The sequence below is a fragment of the Vipera berus genome, assembly GCF_964194415.1.
Source record: "Vipera berus genome assembly, chromosome: 1".
Taxonomy (NCBI): domain Eukaryota; kingdom Metazoa; phylum Chordata; class Lepidosauria; order Squamata; family Viperidae; genus Vipera; species Vipera berus.
The window spans coordinates 225,253,544-225,275,765 of NC_138202.1; the positions used below are offsets into that span (position 1 = coordinate 225,253,544).

Here is a 22,222-nt window from a genome sequence, read left to right on the forward strand (position 1 = left end):
ACTTCACTTAGTCATGTCATCCCCTACTTCTTCATCAGGGAATAAAATCTCACTTTACAGTTTAAAATACAGAATAATTTCCTATTATATCCAGATTTGAGGGAATGATGAGCCCAACCACATGAAAATCAAGTTGGTTCCAGACCAGAGTTAGCTAACTAATTATAGCTTGAACAAATTAGTGTCCTGTTGGGGATGTAACCTATCCAGCTTTCCCAATGACACAATGAACTAAAGGAAGGAAGGGCAAATTAAATGAAGCAAGCACACAAGCCAGAACTCACTGCTGAGCTGTCACAAGAATGGTAACTTATTGCTGTAACTTCTAAATATGAAGAGTTGAGGGAATTATTTTGTCATTTTTCCTAAAACTGCTTACTTGCTTAAGATTTGAAAAAGAGGGTATTTTAGTTATATTTCTGTTTTATTTTCAGGATGATTCCTTGAGAAAGGCAAAATAGTGGCAAAGGGAATACAGGTTAACAAAAATTAAGACAACAATTAAAATGCCTCAGCTTTAGGACATTCCTCCTGTTTATTTAATGTAATGTAATATAATAAAATTAAAAACCAATATATGAAAATGTTCTTTCAGATTAACACCGGAATTAAAAGATAGTTTGTTTAGCTCTCAGATTATAGCAAAGGGAAGCTAATTTCAATTAAGTTGATGTCTACTGCTGCAGTATAAAAAATATTAAGAATGGAAGGGGTAAATGTGGTTATTGCAATAATTATATTGAAGTAAAAGTCTTTCTGAGCTCTGATAGTGTATTGTAGCATAATGCATTTCTTCAAAGACAGTGGGAGAAAAAAACACACCAAATGCATTGTTGTTGTTTATCTAGATGAGTGAAGCAGAGGTCAATGGGCAATTTGAATCTGTTTGTGAATCAGTGTTTAGCGAAGTTGAAGCTCAGGCCATGGATGCCCTCGGCTTGCCAGGTTGCTTCCGAACCAGAAGTCACAGTTACCTGCGTGCCATTCAGGCTGGTTACTCTCAAGATGATGAATGTCTCCCTTCAATGGCATCTTCTAACATCACCTCAACAATCAGGTCAACAACAGGTGAGTATTCTTCTTTGTATACGTGTATATATATATATATATATATATATATATATATATATATATATATATATATATATATATATATATATATATATATATATATATATATATATATATATATATACATATATATATATATATATATACATATACATATACATATACATATACATATACATATATATATATATATATATATATATATATATATATATATATATATATATATATATATATATATATATATATATATATATATATAAGCCATGGTGACGCAGTGGTTAGAATGCAGTACTGCAGGCTACTTCTGCTGACTGCCGGCTGCCAGCACTTCAGCAGTTTGATTCTCACTGGCCCAAGGTTGACTCAGGCTTCCATCCTTCCGAGGTCGGTAAAATGAGGACCCAGATTGTTGGGGGCAATAGGCTGACTCTGTAAACCTCTTAGAGAGGGCTGTGAAGCGGTATATAAATCTAAGCGCTGTTGCTATACTTTGTAATCATGAGTCTTACATCTAAAATGATGGCAATACAAAAGAGGATGGATGAATTAATTGAAAGCTACCTCTCCATCTCAATCCAGTGATGAGTAAAAAGAAATTATTTTAGCTCTGATATGATTTTATATTTTGGGTAATTTTACTGTATTCTTTTTATATATTGATTTAGGTTGATATGCTGATTTTATAAATTGATATATATTTTGCCTAATTTTAGATTGTTGGGACTGTGTGCTATCTTTTAAGCAATGACCTTTCTCAGCTCTGTGGCAGGTTTCAAGCCCTGCTCATGCCTTTTATCCCTGAAACTGTAACATCCTAGCTGTCTGAAGAAGACTGAAGTGATACCAGTTGCCTTGCAGTCTCATGATTCATAAAACTGCTTAGTTACTGAGGGAGAAAGATGGAGAAAGTGGCAGAAGTAGTGGAAAAGAAGGACAGAAATAAAGAGAACACAGTTCCTGCTCTAAACCAAGTACACAAAGAAACCCGAAAGCACCCTAATGAAGAGGAAGTGTATACATAATCATGGTCATGACATTTATATTAAGAGCTTTTAGTATGTTCATAGCTTATAAATGATTTGTAAAGCGAATTGTGTTATGCTCAGAGCCTGGATGAATCTCAGCATTCTCTCTCTTTCCACTCTGATTACTCATCAGGGGATTCTTTCATTGATTAATCCCTCTGATGCACCATGCAGGAAACTTGGATATAATCTGCACACCGTTACGAGACTATGGCAGACATTATAAATGCTGCTATGCCTCTCACCTTTTAGCAGCTTTGGGAGTTGTGGGTTACTAAAGACTGCCCCTTGGAGGTCGTCTCAACTCCTTCAATCCAAAACCTGCCAGTCCTGCCAGAGTCAAAAGTTGTACCCTAACAGTTTGGTTAAGAGATCACCAAGCCTTTAAATTTCCATTCACTAAGTTAATCAAACATGGTCATGCTGCAGACATCCAGATCAAGCTACAGGTTCTTTTAAGCAAAATGTGGTTTACTTAAAACAATATTTTAAAGTTTAAAATACCAATTAGACTTGATATTCAGATCAGCTGCAGCTGGCTTGAATTAATTTTCTTGTTGTTGTTTAATTCAATCCAGCTGGTGCGGATTTTGAATCATATGAACACATTTGTGATTTCTTCATCCTAATACAAATAAGGGGTTTGATGGAAAAGCAAAGGTGAAAGGGAAGTAGAGCAAAGTCCATTGAGATCCTAACAATGATGGGACTCCATCTTTTCCAGAGCATGGTTTCCATACTGAATGGTTTCTCTTGATTGTGACAAGTTGTCCCTTGAGGGCTGTTGACCATTTATTGGAGCTTATCAATTTTCCTTATCATAAACTTCTAAAATCAGGCTCATGTGAAGTGGGCAAGTCAATAAAGGGAAGTAGAAGCTTCAGGGGCAAGAATTAACAGGGAGGAGAAAGTAATACCAGTTCTCCAGCATGATAGATGGAGAATCCACGAATGGGTTAACTCTGTCTTCCTGCCCAATTAGACTAAGTCTGTCAAACCTGCCATGCCTCTCCTGGACCAGGATACCTCCCAGTCACGACTTAGTCTGTGCCCAGAATAGACGTGATAATTTTGGCTCCCAGTTTGCGGACTGAATTCATTGAGCAGGTTGTATGGTTCTTTACTTTCCATTCATGAATTCTCCATTTCCCTCTCTGCGCTGGGATCAGTGCAGCTCCTAACTGCTCAGCAGATTTTCCTCTCCCTTTGGAGCTTCAAACTCCAGGAAGCATTTGGCTTCCCAGCGACTGCAGAAGGCCCTCTCCACAGGCCTCGGCCTACATTCCTTCTTCATCTCTCTAGCTGCGTTGGGATCAGCACACTGCCGTACTGGGTAAACGTGCCCTTCTTACTCTGCAGTCTCCAGGAAGCCCCAGGCCTCCATCCCTTATCGCGGCGCACTCATTGCAGGTGCCATTTTAGAAGCCGCATGGGGAGGTTTTCTTTGGAAATCCTCTGCTGCCTTTCAAGTGTGCCTGTAACAGCTTTCCTTACCAGCTCTCCCTATCATCAGCCTAACCCTCTTGAGAGTTTTCCTCAGTAGCGGCTGCCATTTTAGGCACCGCTATTGCTCCAGGTGCGGCCTGTCTCTGCCAGCCACAGGGGCGTGGAGAGCACACTTCTTTGAGCTAGAGGAATTAGAACATACTGTATTGCTACCCACTGCTTGACTTCATAGGTTAAGCAGGCGCAGGGGTTCTTTTATACTTCTTTTCTTCCAGCCACTGCAGAAGGGTCTGGGACCAGAGCTCTTCTTTTGACCATGGCATCAAGGCCTTAGAGTGATAATATCGCAGGCCACACATTTGAGGTTACAGTGGCTATCAGTTCCAGCTGTTCCTACAACATCAGGTCCAATCACCTTTACCTCGCCTCCCTACTTACATTCTCTGGACAAGCCTCTCAGAAGTGGATGGTCAATTACAGGAGGCAACAGTAACCCAGCCTAGGTGTTTCCTCATCCACTCCAACAGACGATGTGTGCTGGCCGTGCCATCCTTGGCCTTGCCGCCACTAAGTGAGCTATGTGTAAGCTGGCCGTTATCACTGAGATGATCTTGCCACCACAGTAGACCTGTCCAGTACACCAAAGGTGCTTTCAACTGGTATTATGGCCATCAGGAGCATTGCAGGTGTGCCAGTGTCCATTAAGTTGGTCCTGCAGCCACCATTGCCCTAGAGTACTTGTTGATCCCTGTGAGGTGGCATACAGCCACAGGTCAGTACTCTGCTCCTCTACTTGAGTTCCCTCTCAGCATACCACTGAGATATCTCCCATTGTGATGGCAGACAACATGGCACCTCAGTCTTCACACGGTGCCCCCATCACTTCTGGGCAGCCAAAGCACAAGTCTTCCAAGCTGGAGGCCGCTGGGAAACTCAAGGCCAAAGTCATTTCTGGCAAAAGGCCCTCCAAAGCAGCAGAGAAAGGCCAGCAGGAGACACCAGGCCTTAGAGAAACAGTTTTCCAAAGCCCATAAACAAGGCACAATGGGCTCTGACCATGTCTCCTCTCCTCTCGCAGAGGACTCAGTATTTGGCCCACAACTCTCTCCTCCCACCTCGTCTGCCCAAAGGGCCTGATCTCTGGAAGGGGACGGTGGCCAATCCTACTTTCCCAGGGCTGAACAGGAGGAGATGATTCCCTTCACCCAGGGACCCAACCTTCGACTGGCTCCTCCTATCCCCATAGTGACACAGTCAAGACCTGAGGCCACCTTTACACCCACAGCAGCCAGTCTTTGACCCTCAGAAGCGCAGGGAGCATGGTCACCAGAGCAATTACAGGCCCTGATCTCCCAGGCGGTTGCCCAGGGGTTGGCCTCAACATGCCAACAAAGGTCTGGACCTGATTCGGTGGCCTCAATGACCCCGTCTTATCTCTCCCAGTTGGGAGCTCCAGACTTTTCTGATCTTATTTCTCCTGCCCGGTCTCCTCTCTGAGGAGTACGACCCAATGGACCTGCCGCTCTCAGATGATGAGGTCCTTGCTCCAGACCCTCCTCCCTTTGTGGGCCTATTCAATCCAGCACTCTTCAAATCATTGCTCCATAAGGCCAGTGCTACTGCTAAGATTGGTCCTGACCAAGTTCCCCAACCTTATCCATCCACCAGCCAAGACACAAGTCTGGTATTTTCTGAGCCTATTGTCACTGAACGCCACATCCCCTGTCCCCCTCTCTTTCTCAACACAGTGCAGAAACAATGGGGTATGCCTGGCACCTTTCCCTCACTGGGGGGGGATGGACAAGAGACTGTTTAACGTAGCCTCGGCCTTGTAGGAAGTGCTAGAGGTTCCTACTGTGGATGAACCTCTAACCCCACTTTCTCTTCATCCACAGTGTCAGGGAATATGGCTGAAAGGTTGAAGGTGGAGGACAGAAAATCTGAACCCTTCTTCCGCAGGACACACCAAGCCTCAGCATGGGTGGTAAGGGTGGCCACCTCCACCTCCTTCTTTGCTAGAACCTCCCTTCTCTGGCTCCGCCAACTTCAGGTCAGAGTACCCCAGTGTTGTGATTCAGCGTCAGCCTGTGATACCGGCAGCTGAGTCTGATGATTCTGAAGAGGAGGAGGAGGAGGGGTTTGGAGAGCCTTTGGTGTCAGAGGGAGGCTCTGATGCACTGCAGGACTCTCAGCCTGGCCCCTCCTGTCATGTTCCTCATCAGTCTCAGCCATGTGAGCACAAGGTATTGGACATAGATGATTCACAGCTGGATCTATTCAGGGACGCTAGGAGCAGGAGGCAATCCAGCAGAGTAGAACAGAGAAAGGCAATGAGGCAACTCAATGAGAGGAGGAGAAGGCAATGAGAAGCCATACCTTGGGACTGCTGATAAAAGGAGAAAGTGTGGGAGGTGCTGGTTGCTGAAGGCAACCATTTGAAGATTTTCTGCTAGAGTCCTGGTCTGTTATTTCTGTTTAACTCTTGTTTGAACTTTTGGTTTAACTCTTGTTTGAAGTTTTGATTTCTTTGTAAATAAATTTGGTTGGGTTTTTCCAGCCTGTTGACTGTAAAAAGGGATTGTCCCTGACATTCAAACAGGGCCAGTCTTAGGCTGGAACAGAACACCCTGGAGGAAGTCCGAATGCACCAGGACTTAGGCAAGTTAGTGGCTGCTTCGGCTCCTGTGGCCCAAACACTGGCGAGCGGATGTTAAATCCAAGTGGCGCTTGGCTGCCCTGTACTGTGGTGGTCAGCTGTTTGGAGAGGCCTTGACACCTTATTTGGTGGGAAACAAGGACAAACGTAAGGTGATGTCTCACCTCCTTAGACGGACAGATAGACAGCCAACCCCGTATGCCCATAGACAGTCTTTCCAATCAGGGTCAGGATTGGAATTTGCTCTGCCTTCCCGCTCCTTCCCTCCCAGGTCAGACCGTTAGGTTGACCGATCTGGGACTAGAGACAGATGCAGGCTGCAATTTCAGGCCAAATGGCCCTTTTGAGGCACGGGGGGGCATCCCTTCAGAAGATCCAAATGACTTCAGGGAGGCCCCCCCAATTGGTGGCAGATTGACTCTCTTTGCTCAGAAATGGGAGACCTCCACCACAGACTCCTGGGTCCTTGACACAATCAGGTACGGCCTGTCTCTAGAATTTATATCCAACCCCCCAGAGTGCTTCATTTCTTGTCCACTGTCAAAAAATCCGGTCAGGAGGGCTCTCATGACAGAGGCTATTCAGCACCTCTTGGAAATAAGGGCCATAAAACCAGTACCGGCTGGACAGCTAGGAAGGGGGTTCTATTCCATCCTCTTTGTCATTCTGAAGGCTTCGGGAGGATAGAGGGCAATTCTTGACCTAAAGGGGCTGAACTCTTATCTTGCATACAAGAAATTCAAGATGCAAATGCTACAGTCCATCTTGGCCAGCATCAGGATGGGAGACTTCCTGATGTCTATCGACCTCACGGAAGCATACCTCCACATCCCCATTCTTCCCAACCTCCGGATGTCCCTCAGGTTCTGTTACACAAACCACCATTATCAATACAGAGCCTTACCGTTCAGCCTCTTGTCGACTCCAAGAGTATTTACAAAGATCTTGGCAGCACTGGCCGGGCATTTGAGGTCAGTTCCGGTATACATTCAGTGATACCTAGATGACATCCTCATCCATTCTCTTTCTGTTCAGATGGCTCAATCGGACCTGGCCTTGTCTATCAAGACCTTCCAAGACCATGGGTTCTCGGTGAACTTTCAAAAGAGCCAGACAGTTCCCTCAACCCATCTTCTTCATCTGGGCGTGGTCATGGACACAAAACTATGCAGAGTCTATCTATCTTGGGAATGTCAGGACAGCATCCGAGCCCTGGTTGTCCAGGTCCAAAGGGAGTGTGTAGTTACACTGGCCATTCTCTCCCAATTGTTAGGGAAGATGGTTTCCTGCACGGCGATAGTGCCATGGGACAGACTACACTGAGGAACCTGAAATGGTTTTTGCTCCCGTTTCAGAGACTGGGCACCAGCTCCTCCAACAAAAGGGTAAGGGTTCTATCTCAGACCCTAAGATCCCTCCAGTGGTGGACCTCCCCAGCGGTAGCCAGAGGCTCATTATTCAAGGAGCCCATTCATCTCACCCTAACTGCAGATGCCAGTTTGTTTGGTTGGGGAGCGCACCTAAAGTCACAGTTGGCTCAGGGCCGGTGGTCCTGGTCAGACCTGATGCACAACATAAACTGGTTGGAGCTCAGAGCCATACATCTGGCCCTACGCCACTTCCACAACAGGGTGGCGAGACAACATGTCCTGGTCTTCATGGACAACGTGGCGGTGAAAGCCCATGTGAACCGGCAAGGGGGTACCTGTTCTAGGTCCCTTATGGCTGAGGCCTAGTTGTTGGGATCCTGGGCAGAGACCAACCTCTCCTCCCTCAGGGCTGAGCACATCTCGGGAGAGGCAAATCAGCAGGCAGATTTTCTGAGCAGATCAACAGTGGATCACTCCGAGTGGCGCCTGCATCCTGATCTCTTCGGGGAGATATCAGAGAGGTTTGGTCATCCGGTACTGGATTTGTTTGCTTCTCTGGCGAACTCCTAGCTTCTGAGGTTTTTCTCCCAGTTCCCCTATCCAGGGGCAGAGAGAACAGATGCCCTCCACAGTTCATGGCCTGGGGGCTTGCTATATACATTCCTGCCTCCCCCTCTGATCCTGGCGGTCATCCGCAAGATACTGCAAGAACGGGCAGAGATGATATTTGTTGCATCACACTGGCCAAGACAGCTGTGGTTTGCCGACCTCGTGAGCTTCTCCATCTCTCCCGCATGGGGGATTCCTCCAGGTCACATTACACTCAGCCAGGGAGCTCTGCAACATCCAGAACCCCAGTGGCTCCAGTTAACCGCCTGGCACTTGAACAGCAGCTCCTGACGCATGAGTTCTTTCCCATCCAAATCTGTACCGCTTCCAGGCAACAGGACATCACATCGAGGGCATCACTGGGTTGGTTCGGGGTGGAGATGAAAAGCTGGGTATCATCAGCATATTGATGATATTTCACCCCAAAGCCACGGATGATCTCTCCCAGCGGCTTCATATAGATGTTGAACAGGAGGGGCGAGAGCACCAATCCCTGAGGCACTCCACAACTAAGGGGCCTAGGGCTTGACCTCTGCCCCCCTGCTAACACCGTCTGCGAACGGCCCGAGAGGTAGGAGGAGAACCACCGCAGAACGGTGCCTCCCACTCCCAACCCCTCAAGACGACGCAGTAAGATACCGTGGTCGATGGTATCAAAAGCCGCTGAGAGATCTAATAGGACCAGGACAGAGGAATAACCTCTATCTCGGGCCCGCCAGAGATCATTCACCAGTGCGACCAATGCCGTCTCCGTGCTATACCCGGGCCTGAAACCCGATTGGTATGGATCCAGATACTCAGTTTCCTCCAGGACCAAAGGGAGCTGTTGTGCCACCACGCTCTCAACGACCTTCGCAAGAAAGCGAAGGTTGGAGACAGGACGGAAGTTGTTTAAAATAGCTGGATCCAATGCAGGTTTCTTAAGGAGGGGCCTTACCACCGCCTCTTTCAAGGCGGCAGGGAAGTACCCTTCACTCAGTGAGGCATTGATAACTGCTAGGAGCCAGCTTCGTGTAACCTCCCGAGATGCATAGACCAGCCAGGAAGGACACAGGTCCAACAAACATGTGGCGGCACTTAGTTTCCCCATGATCTTGTCCACTTCATCCGGAGTCACAGGATCAAACTCTTCCCAAATGTTCTCGGCCAAATTCATCGTTTTCCTCTCGTCAGATACTGCCCAGTCAGAGTCCAGACCAGCCCGAATCTGAGCAATTTTGTCCACCAGATATTTACTAAATTCCTCAGCCCGTCCTTGTAGGGGGTCCTCTCCCGTCCCTTGATTTAAAAGGGAGTGGACCACTCTAAATAGGGCGGCCGGGCGGTTATCTGCGGACGCAATGAGGGTGGTGAAGTAAGTGCGCTTTGCCACCCTCATTGCCACAAGATAAGATCTAGAAAAGGATCTTAACTGTGTTCGGTCAGACTTGGACCGACTGGTTCTCCAAATGCTCTCTAGGCCCCTTCTCCGGCGTTTCATCTCCCGCAGGTCCTTGGAGAACCAAGGAGCGAGTCGGGACCTGCGCAAAGGGACAATGCAGTCGAGAGCCTTCGAAGCAGCCTGTTGCCAGGCATTAACTAAGGACTCGACCGGGCTGTGGGAGAGGGAGGTGGGAATCAGTCCAAGCGCCATCTGGAATTTATCTGGGTCCATCAGGCGCCTGGGGCTGAACCATCTGGTCGGTTCCGCCTCCTGACAGCGGGGGGTGACGTGACGGAGGCCCAACCGCAGGAGATAATGGTCTGTCCATGAAAGGGGTTGAGATGTTGGAGTAACCCCACCCAGTCCATTAAGCCATCTATGACTCCACTTGGAGAGGTTTCTGTCACTGGTGGGCAAAGAACCATTTAGATCTCTGCTATTACTATTCTGAGGATTTTGGACTATTTATTGGAGGGGCTCAACAAGGGTTTGGCACCCAATACTATCAGCAGACAAGTGGCGCCTCTATCCACGGTACTTACATGTGGCAATTCATAGCCATTGGCTCAACATCCTATGGTACGCTCATTTTTCAAGGGAGCAACCCACACCAAACCACCCATGGTTCACCGGTATCCCTCTTGGGATTTGCCACGGGTCTTGCAGACCCTTACCTCACCTCCATTTGAACCCATCAGAACCTATACACTGAGGTTCTTGACAATCAAGGTAGCCTTCTTGGCAGCCGTCATGTCAGCTAGACACATTTCTGAACTGGCAGCTTTCTCTATCAGAGAGGACTTATGCGTCTTTCATGATGACAGGATGGTCCTTTGATTGGATCCCTCCTTTATTCCAAAAGACAATACCTTGTTTCACAGGACGCAGGAGGTAATTCTGCCATATTTTTGTCCTCATCCATCTCATGACTTGGAACATCAGTGGCATGTCCTGGACGTCCGCAGGGCCTTACGCCACTACTTTAAGTGGACAGCTTCCTTTTGCAAGTCGGAAGCCCTCTTCGTTTCCTTTCAACCTTCTACTATGGGGCAGAAGGTTTCTGCCTCCACTATAGGCAGGTGGATCATTGCTTGTATTGCAGGGGCATACCAATCACATTCACTGTCAGTTCCAAGTCATATCACTGCTCACTCCACTCACAGCACTGCAACCTCCGTGGCGTGGGCAACACAGGAGTCCATTGGGGACATTTTTAGGGTGGCGACATGGTCTTCGCCTTCCCCCTTCGTGAGGCATTATAAACTGGATAGGTTTGCCTCCGCAGATGCCTCATTCGGTCAGAGTGCTACAACAAGTAGTGCCACAGGGTGGGACACAGGCCCAGACTGATTCCTTCCCATAGGGACAGGAAGCTTTGGTATGTCCCATTCGTGGATTCGCCATCTATCATGCTGGAGAAGGGGCGTTGTCTTACCTGAATGCCTTTTCTCAGCATGATGATGGAGAATCCACACCCACCCCTTAGTGTCCGTCAGGTCCTGTGTCAGGGGTATGGGAGCCAACACGTCGGACTGTCAATAGCTTCGTCGTAACTGGGAGGTATCCTGGCCCAGGAGAGGCGTGGCAAGTTTGACAGACTTAGTCTAACTGGGCAGGAAGATAGAGTTAACCCATTCGTGGATTCTCCATCAACATGCTGAGAAAAGGCGTTCAGGTAAGACAACGCCCCTTCTTCTTCAAAGTCGCTTCCCAGATTCTACTATCTTCCCCTTTCAATTTTTTTCTTGAATCTCACTCTATTACAGCTCTTAGATTCACTCCTCTCAATGGATGGAGACCCCCCCCCACTTTCCTTTTAGTCTTTTCTATAAAGGAATACAAATAGTATTTAAGACATTTTCTTTTTGTAATTTGAAGTTTTCTTTCTCTTGCTGATATCCCTGCATGATTTTTATCATGTTTCTTAATGACCTTTGAAAATTATAGTTCAGTCAATATAACAGTTGTTTCTTACAATTAATTAGGACCCCAATACCTCACACTCCTGTAATTTTTTTGCCAAGAAAACCACATGAATAGAAAATGTAAAATGATTGACATTATAGTGCTGGACAATGGGCCTCTCAGTTCAGATGATAGTCAACATGATACTGAGGTAAAGATGGAGATCTTTCAGAGTACAAATGGTGTTTATGTCATGGCTAAATGAAAGCCTTTCAGGATCTAGTTGGTGAAGTCGTGATACAGAAAAAGAAAAATCAAAGCTGCAAAGACAGAATTTATACTAGTAGGAATATGGAGCATAAGAAGCATGATCATGGGAAAGGTTAACATATTGAAAGATGAAAGGACTACAAATTGATATGCTAGTCATCAGCAAATTGAGATAGACTGGCAATGGACACTCAGTCAGAAGGTTACACTATTTATTATAACATGAAAAACAGAAGGAATGGTGTTTTTTTATAATTAGGAAGAGTGTATCAAGAAAAGTATTTGGCAACAATGCAAGTTGTAATCAAATGCCCCAATAATGGCTCCTGAACTGTGAATTCTCTTCCTCAACCAAGTTCCCTGACTCCTTCATTATGCACTTCTAAAGCCTATTCTCTTTAATTAAATAAATAGTTCAGTTTTGTTGTCTTCATTATTTACCCTATAAACATGATGAACATGCTGTTCTAATTAGTTTTGTTAGTTTATGTTGTTGCTATTTCATGATAATATTTGATGATAATTATTTTACAAGCCTTCTCTGAAAATGCATAAATTGTGTAACCTATGAATAGGTATTGTTTTATTCTTTCATTACAAACAGTCCATTTACAAATGTTAATTTCATGAATTGATCATCTGAATGGAGCCTTTTGTTATAGTTTTTAATCATTGGCCTTTTCCTCTTTGCAAAAGAAAAATAATTTTAAACTTTTTAAATCCAGTCATGCAATTAAACCAATGAAACATGAATCTTATTTGTATTTATAACAAATAAATCCCACCAGGCTCAAGGTTGACTCAGCCTTCCATCCTTCCGAGGTAGGTAAAATGAGGACCCAGATTGTTGGGGGCAATTAAGCTGACTTTGTAATAATGCCGCTTGGGGGTGTGTGTGAAAGCCCTAATAAGCAGGTATATACATAGAATGAAGGCTACTGCTAAGCTTGTAAGCCGCCCTGAGTCTTCGGAGAAGGGCGGGATATAAATGGAATTAAAATAAATAAATAAATAAAAAAGAGCCACAAGGTATTGAGGGGTGTCAGCAGGAAGAGGTCAAAAAAGTCAACATTGCCACTAAAACCATGTAATCGAAGTCTCTCACAACAGATGTAAAAAAGGATCAAGACTTGGACTGAATGATTTTAGGAGTACTGTTGACATTTTGGACCCCCTGTGAACAATTTTGAATCTGTTCTAAGGCAAAAAGATCTCAGATGACAGTGGTTTTGCTTAATGTGGGATGCGAAGCATAGATATTAGGGTGCCTTGTGTGGTAGACCAGGCAGGAAACATGGCCAAATGAGCTATTTTTACTTTATAATAAGATTACATGAACAGAATCTTACAAGTCTGAAAGTACTTCTCCCCCCCTTCTCATCCCCTTTATCACCTAGGAAAGTAGGTGTTGTGGTAGTGAGTTCTTCGTGCAGGAAAGGAGACGAGGCAAGTGAGTTCAGCAAAGCTCATGGTTTATTGCTTGCGGGATCTGAACTGAGAATTGGGCTGTAGCTTGAAGCAATTTATAGCCTGGCCCCTAGGTGGCAGCCAATAGGTTTAAAGTAACCCATTGCCGCCTAGGGGCAGCCAATAGCAGCACTAGAGACCTGGATCTGGGTTGCTGGAGAGCCGTTAGCTGCTCCAGCTTACCACGTGGTGTTACAAATGAGCCCAATACATAACAGTAGGGATGGTCTTTTCTGAGCCTCTTGCCCCACCCACATTCCTGCTGGGCAGTCAGCTGCCTTTGATCGGATCATTCCCTTTTCTATATCTCTTCATTCTGTCTCCTAAGGTCATTCCCACACACCATTATAGAGGCTGTCCAATGTGTTCACCTATGGCTTAACATGCTCATTTTTGTCCCTTAGAGCTTTCCCCCAAGTACACACACCAAAAATAAAAATAATTTTCATCTTTTCCCCTAGTAATGCCATCCATATATACTTCCAGAGACCTTTTTTCCAGAGACCTTTTTTTAAAAGAAAATGTGGCTTTCAACTAAAAATGTTGCCCATTATTAGACAGAGGAATATTTATTTATTTATTTATCAATTATTTATATATATTTCACAGTTCTTAACTACCCATCTCCCTCAGAGAGGGACTCTGAACAGTGTACAATTAATCAATAAAACTGAGCATTAAAAACAGAATAATTTAAAATATATAAAACAACATTATTTAAAAGATAGAGTGATATGTTCCCAATGTGATCTTATCTTGACCTGAGATCGTCTTTATGATTTTTTATTTTGTTTATTTTGTTTATGCTATCATAACACCCAATGCTAATCTTAAAACAAATTTAGTTTAGAATCTTTAAGAGTCTCACTTTATACATATGATGTAAAGCAGATCACCACATTAATCAGAAATGATTTGAGAAAGACAGGAGTAATACGTATTATTGTTATTGTAACCCAGAGTTGGGGAAGTAAATGGGTTAATGACAAATACATTGGGGGAGAGAAGTACATTTCACCTAAACAAGGTTTCTGGTACTTTGCCCCTTTCAGATACATTGTGTTCCCATTGTCCTGCTGTTCCAGTTCAACACGTCTGAAGGCCATCCAGTTGGAGGGGGGGGGGAAATCAACCTGAAAGGTTCTTAATTCCCAGTATAGACCCTAGAAATTTCAACCTAAATCAAAAATAAATTGAGCTCAATGTGAAAGCAGCATAAACTCCAAGGAGCTCTTCTTAATAGAAAAGAAAATAAATACGCCATGTAGTACAGCCTGAAAATTGCCAAAGAGCTCCTGGCAGGTTATGAAAAGGAATGAGTCTCAAAGGAAAATCCCCAAGTGAAAAAACTCAGCTTCTGATCAGTTCAGTTTGACCCTGGGAATGATAACAAGAGTTTGAGACTTGGTATTGGCTAGATTCATGGAATAGAGCATAAAGGCCTTTTTTTTTAAGGAAAAAGCTTGACATTTCTGGTTGTTGCTAAAGGTGAGGAAGCCCTTTCTGCTCTTGAGGTTGATCAAGTGAACAGGTCTGTTACAGTCTTTATGAGACTGCTTAAGGTCATGATCTGTTGAATTAATGCAGATTGGTCTCAATCAGCCATCTTGCTGATCCCATAACGCCAGCAGTGAGGAGGCTAGTCATTGCAAAAATTATATTGTAATAACTGTAGGGGAAAAGCAAAGAGCAGCTTTAAAAGTCTGAGCAGACTTAGTCCACAGACAGCAGCTATCAACAATTTCTATGAATATTATTACAAGTTCCACTCACATCTTTAAATCCAATTGATTCTAAAATGATCACACAGCAGGAGGAAATATAGTGTTTTGCTGATAATAAAATCTTCTCACATTAACTTCAAAATTATTTGAGATGCAAATTATAGCATTTTGCCAAGGCATCGGTGATAAGAGCACATCTTCATGAGGTCACAAAAAATAATTTGAGCAGTATGATGTAGATCAGGGGTGCAAACTCGCAACATCACGTGACGTGTTGCAATGTATTGTGACTTTTTTTTCCATTGCCGGCAATGGGGTGGGCGTGGTTTTGGCATGACGCATCCAGCCTGCAGTTTGACACCCCATGTAGATTCTTGACAAATTCTAATCTATGATTTATTAGTGTGCTGATGTGGAATGTGCTGGTTATCTGGCACATACATCCTAAATATTGTCAACATTCAAATGCAGTCACTCCCACCTTATATTTTTTTTCAATCTGTCCTATTTGCTAATAGAAGTAATTATGTAGTGCTCATCTGTACAACTTGAAATTTATGAAGTACATAACTGATACAACTCTAATCCAATTTAAGCACACACACCCTTTTTTAGAGGGGATATATGTCATTTTCAGTTTCAAAAAGCAAACCAAATAAATTTTTACAAGTGTTATTTCTCTGTTTGCTGTTACTGTTGAGAACAAATTAATCAAGTTGGGTACGACTAAGATCCCATGAATAAAATGGGGTGGGGGGGAAGGAGGGAGTAATTTTAAAAATCTATCAAGAAGCATCTCTTTCATCATACTTTTAATGGTTAATCAAGTATTAAGTTCCCAGACTCATGTGAGACTGATAATTGAGCAGAGAGAAATTTAGGAAACTCAGCTTCTCGCTACATTGGTGGTAGGGATTGCAACCTCATAAACAATTGCTTTTGACTTGTTTTTGGAATTTAATTATGCCCAGGCCAGTTGATCAGGGAGAGATCCAGGCATCAGAAACTTCCTTAATTACAGAAAGTGAGGTATCTTTCCTTTAATCCCATAGTCCAGGGGTAGGCAACCTGGGCTCTTTTATGACTCATGGACTTCAACTCCCAGAATTCCTGAGCCAGCCATGCTGAGGGGAAAGGGAGAGGTTTCCAAGTTGAGCCATGCTGGATCAGGAATTCTGGGAGTTGAAGTCCACGAGTTATAAAAGAGCCAAGGTTGCCTACTCCTGCCATAGTTTGTTGGCAGTAAAGCATGCACAGAAGTATACTAATGCCCACATTTTGGAATTACCAGTGTTGACAATCTACCCAGTTCATATCAGTGACTTGAAGTCATATCACCTAGACCTGCGTGGTCACCATTTGCCGCCTATGTACCCAAATACAATTTCTAGCAGCGGCAATCCCATTCATTTATTTTCAAAAGAAAGCCTCGCTATCTTCAATGGAGTGTACTCTATAATATTTTTAGGGTTGTGTTTCCAGGGAACTTTTTAAATAAGTCTGCAGTTTGAAAATCAGTCCCAATAAACATAATCAAATCAACCTACACTTTGACCACCATTTCAGGGGCAAAGATTCTTATTGATATATGAATGGATTTGTTGTTTGTTACAAAGATTTGCACCAATAGAGTGATAATTTTGAGATGGATCCTTCAAGGGTCATTTGTCACCTCCATATCAGTTTAGATCACGTTTCTGTAAGAAATTAATTAAATCTTGTATCACTGTTTAGCATTTATATGGATGCATTAAGGGACGCGGTGGCTCAGTGGGTTAGGACGTTGAGCTTGTTGATCAGAAGGTCAGCAGTTTGGCGGGTCGAATCCCAAGTGCCGCGTAACAGAGTGAGCGCCTGTTACTCGTTCCAGCTTCTGCCAACCTAGCAGTTTGAAAGCACATAAAAATGCAAGTAGAAAAATAGGGACCACTACGGTGGGAAGGTAACAGTGTTCCATGCGCCTTTGGCGTCTAGTCATGCCGGCCACATGACCATGGAGACGTCCTTGGACAAGCGCTGGCTCTTCGGCTTTGAAATGGAGATGAGCACCAGCCCCTAGAGTCGGAAACGACTAGGACGCATGTGCGGGGAAACCTTTACCTTTACCTTTTATTAAGTACATCTGATTTTAAAAGACTCAATTTCCTATTTTTTTACTGGAGTAAGAATAAACAAAAGCATAATGATGCTGGCTAAATCTCCAGTTTTGCACCTGGTTAGCAAGAGAAATTGGATCTATGAGAAAGGATTAAAGGAAGTACTGTGGAAAAAAAGGGAGCATATCTTAATACCTAGGAAGCTTATTTAAGCCAGCAGAACAAAATGAGGGCTATTCTATCCAGGCTGCAAAATGTAGACAACCATAAATGCCAACACAATACTGTAGCATTAGTTGTTCTCCAAATGATTTTTGCAGCCAAAATCTTTTTTTTTTCTCCCTTACTGATGGTAGCTTTGAGTCAGTTTTTAAGTCCTGGAGATCGGAATGGGACAATTTGCCACGGCCAACACATCATGGGACAAATTGTCACAATTCAGCAAATACAAAACTTAAATTAATTTCAATAGAACCATGGCCAATAATAATAAAATAAAGAAAGTCAAACCAGAGATACAAGAGTTAGAATAATTTCAGTGAAAACATATAATAAAAGTAACTGAATGAAACGTTTAATGTAGGGTTGAATTGTTCCATGGAGAGTTGGCCCGTGGCAAGTTGTCCTGGAGTCTGCCTGGACAAGTCTCTGCAGTTTTCTTGGCAATATTTCAGAAGTGGTTTGCCCTTGTTTGCTTCCTAGGGCTGAGAAAATGAATGGCCCCAAATCATCCAACTGGTTTGTTACCTCAGATGAGACTACTATTCAAGATCTCCTGGTTTCTAGCCTGGCAAAATAAAAAAAAAATCGAATAGCTTTAATAAAACTACATCTCTCAATAAGCAATCCAAAGTAGTAATAGTAGTAGTAATAGTAGTAATAGTAATCGTAATAGTAGTAGTAATGATAATGATAATAACAATAATAGAGTTGGAAGGGACCTTGGAGGTCTTCTAGTCCAATCCCCTGCTCAGGCAGGAAACCCTATACCATTTCAAACAAATGATTGTCCATTCTTAAAAAATTCCAGTGTTGGAGCATTCAAAGCTTCTGGAGGCAAGTTGTTCCACTGATTAATTGTTCTAACTATCAGGAAATTTATCCTTAGTTCTAGGTTGCTTCTCTCTTTGGTTAGTTTCCATCCACTGCTTCTTGTCCTGCCTTCAGGCACTTTGGAGAATAGATTGACTCCCTCTTCTTTGTGGCAGCCCCTGAGATATTGGAACACTGCTATCATGTCACCCCTAGTCCTTCTCTTCAGTAAACTAGACATACCCAATTCCAGCAACCATTCCTTGTGTATTTTAGCTTCCACTCCCCTAATCAGCTTTGTTGCTCTTCTCTGTACTCTTTCTAGAGTCTCAACATCTTTTTTACATTGTGATGACCAAAATTGGATGCAGCCTAGCACTGTGTTGGCTTTTTTGGCAGCTGCAGCACACTGCTGGTCATATTTAAGTGATTGTCCACTAGGACTCTGAGAGCCCTCTCACAGTTACTACTGTTGAGCAAGGTACCACCTATACTGTACCTGTGCATTTGATTTTTCCTGCCTAAGTGTAGAACCTTACTTTTTTTACCATTGAATTTCATTTTGTTAAATAGCGCCCAATGTTCAAGTCTGTCAAGATCCTTCTGTATCTTAAGCCTATCTTCTAGAGTGTTGGCTATTCCTGCCAGTTTGGTGTCGTCTGCAAATTTGATGAGTTCACCATCTATCCCCTCATCCAAATCGTTGATGAAGATGTTGAAGAGCACTGGGCCCAGAACAGAGCCCTGGGGCACCCCACTACAGACTTCCCTCAAGTCCAAAGAAGTAGTTGTGTTTATCTGTAGAAGGATATGCACATGTATGAAACCAGTAGGTAGCAGAGAATACTTTAAAAAGCGAAGAACTAGACATATGAGATTTCTCTGAGTCAGCTCATCTATTTCTACTGGAGCTGTCCTCTCATTAGAAATTATTAAAACTGTGATGATAACAAGTTTTTGTAGGAGTGGGAGCTTGTTAACAAGATAGAAACATAGAAGGTGGAATATGTGTTAATTGGTGCTACCTTGACATCCTCATTTCTCAGTATGTTTATCAAAACTGCTGTGGCAACACAATTGATATGTTTCTTTTTGTGAAGACAATAATTCTTGAAAATACAGTAGAAGGCAAGGAAGCAACTTGAGGCTTGCTAATTATGTATATTCATGCTTATATAATCTATTACCTGTGAAATGTATGATTATATGGTGCAATGGCATAGGGGTTAGAATGCAGCATTGCAGGCTGACTCTGCCCACAGTCTGGACTTTGATCATGTTGGGGCTTGAGGTTGACTCACCTTTCCATTCTTTTGAGATCAGCAAAATGAGAACCCAGATTATTGGGGGCAATAGGCTGATTCTGTAAACTACTTAGAGAGGGCTGTAAAGCAGAGGTCCCCAACCCCTGGTCCATGGCATGCCAGCAACCAGTCTGCACAAATAAGCAAAGCCCCATCCGTAGGATGCAGGCAGTACACAAAACTACACACTCTCCAGTCCACAGAAAAACCTTTCTCCACAGAACCGGTCCCTGGTGCCCAAAAGGTTGGGGACCTCTGCTATAAAGCACTATAGAATGTAGTACAAGTCTAAGTGCTATTGTTATTGCTATTATAATTTTGTCTTCCTTTCCTGAAATGTATAAATATGAGTGTATCCTTTTGTCTGTAGGACTCTCTCTCACTATTTTCTAAAGCAGACATCAAACTCGAGGTCCGTGGGCCAGATGTGGCCCGTGATGTGTTTAGATCTGGTCCGCAAGCAGATTAGTAGGAGGAGGTGATTGAGTATGTAATGGGGGAGTGAGCTGAAGCAGCAGCAGCACCAGAGAGGCCTGGAGGAGAGTCAGCTGGAGCTGTGGTATTGCTGGGGCTCTGCTGAAGCCTCGGGATCGGGATCGGCATGCGTGGCTCTAGCTCGGGGATGGCCAGCAGCTGCATGCAGTCTTTGGGGGGAAGAGTTAGCTGGAGCTGTGGGGCTGCCGGGGCTTGGGGACCCCAGAATCAGTATATGGAGCTCCAGCTAATGAACACTGCATGAAAAGGCCAGCCGAGCAGTGAGAGAATGCATGGGGGAGAAGAGGAGAGGATATAAAAGGAGGGGTTTTGGCGGGAAAGAGGAGGAGTGAGGGGGGAGAAAAGGTGATAGAGAGTAGAGGAGAGATGTCAGTGGGGCAAGCCTGAGAGAGAGAGAAGGGGCTAGAATAGGAGAGGCTTCTGTGGGGCAAGCCTGAGGGAGAGAAGGGGACAGCAACTGGCCTTTTGAAGGCAATCATAATGCTGATGTGGCTGTCAATGAAATTGAGTTTGACACCCCTGTTCTAGAGGGAATTCCTCAAGTGCACACTGAATAACTGCAGTGAGCCTTGATTATTGGGTTTTGTGGGGGAGGCTTTGCATTTGAACCCACCAAAATGATGTATATTAAAGGAAAAAAAGATATGGCTATTCTAAATATACATATTGCCGCCCTCTTACTTGCTCTCTCTCTCTCTCTCTTTTTAGAAAAGATTATTTCAATGTCCCAAATGCTGAAGAACTTTAGATGCATTTGGCAGTTTGTCATTCCTTTGGCAGGCTTTACATGTGAAGCATGTTGTGGCAAATCAAATGCTGTTATAATTATACATTATCAAATTTGTCAGATTAAAAATACTATTATGTGTAAAATTTTAAATTACTGTTGAGCCTTACATATTATTCTCTGGCAACTTCAAACATGAGTGATGGATTAAACTGTCTATGTTCCAATGCTTTGGAAGCTTCTCAAGGATCCCTTCGTAGTATTTACAGAGAATTGTCTCTGAATGCAGAATATGTACTGCTACTGATCATCCCCTGCCATATGTGTAACAACAAGAATGAATTGAGCATGCATCCATAATCCTTTGCAATCCACAGGCTTCCATCACACACAAGGAAAAGCTTTATGGCAGATATATAAATGAATGTGGAAAATGTTTTTTGGAGGCCAAGTGGATGAAAATCACTATGATATATGATTAGTGTCATCTTTTGGTGTTCTCAAATGCTAATCTGTAGCATGCTATCAAGTACTGCAACATTAACTGCCATATATATCTGATACTGAAATTAGTTGCTAGTGACTAATATTTTAATATTTGACAAGTAAATGAACATTCAGAATGCATGAGGAATATCCAGTATTTAAATGCTGTTTTTTAATATATGGGAACCTGTGCATTTCTTCTCTGCTTTTGAAAATAAAATGCACATGCCCCACACTAGAAAACATTGATACTTATTTTGTGGATTGAATACATGCCTTTATTTTGCTGTTAATGCACACGCACAAACATACACACATACACACACACACATATAGAACCTTAACTGGATTGCTGGTTAAAATTGCTCACATCATGATGATCATCCTGAATAAATACTTTGATGATACAAACATTAATAAAATGAATACAAACTTTGCCCTCTGCTATTATGACTCACATTTGAAGTCTGCTTAATTACAGGAACACTGCCAGGGCTCTGACACTTCAGCCTCTGCAAAAATGCAGAGAGTATATATGGCACAATGTTTACAGATGCTTAAATTATGCCCGTTTTTTAGTGCACAGAACAGTAAATTCTGCTTCCTATCTGACAGCAGGAAAGATTGTCTGGAAAATGGGAGAAAGCAAGCTGCTGTCAGTACTTCACTGTCTTCAAGACTTCAACTACTTCATACACTATAATTTATTGCTAATTAACAGAATTGAAATAGAACCTTTTGTATGTCATCTATTGGCCTCTGTGTAGCTCAAGGCTCTCTAACTTCAATGCAAGTGTTAAAGTGGAGGCTTGCATGACGTGTGGCTTTTGCAAAAGAACACTGATTACGCTGGGATATGGAATATTGTTTAGTTTGAGAGTCACACTCATACCAGTGTTAAGAGTACGCATGTCAGTGCTGCAAGTTGTTGTTAGTTGCGAAGTCATGTCCAACCCATTGCGACCCCATAGACAATGTTCCTCCAGGCCTTCCTGTCCTCTACCATCTTCTGGAGTCCATTTAAGCTCACGCCTACTGCTTCAGTGACTCCATCCAGCCACCTCATTCTCTGTCGTCCCCTTCTTCTCTTGCCTTCAACCTTTCCCAGCATTA

At 43.5% G+C, this 22,222-nt stretch overlaps 1 protein-coding gene across 1 annotated transcript in view; it reads left to right on the forward strand.

Annotated features, from left to right (window-relative positions):
- DLGAP2 (DLG associated protein 2) overlaps positions 1–22,222 on the forward strand; it is a gene marked incomplete at its 3' end in the record, with an annotated part of 99,676 nt that overhangs the window by 31,319 nt on the left and 46,135 nt on the right. Inside the window, exon 4 of the mRNA XM_081334035.1 lies at positions 849–1,068. Within this exon, the coding sequence (XP_081190161.1) occupies positions 849–1,068 (220 nt within the window). The remainder of the gene's footprint in view (positions 1–848; positions 1,069–22,222) is intronic.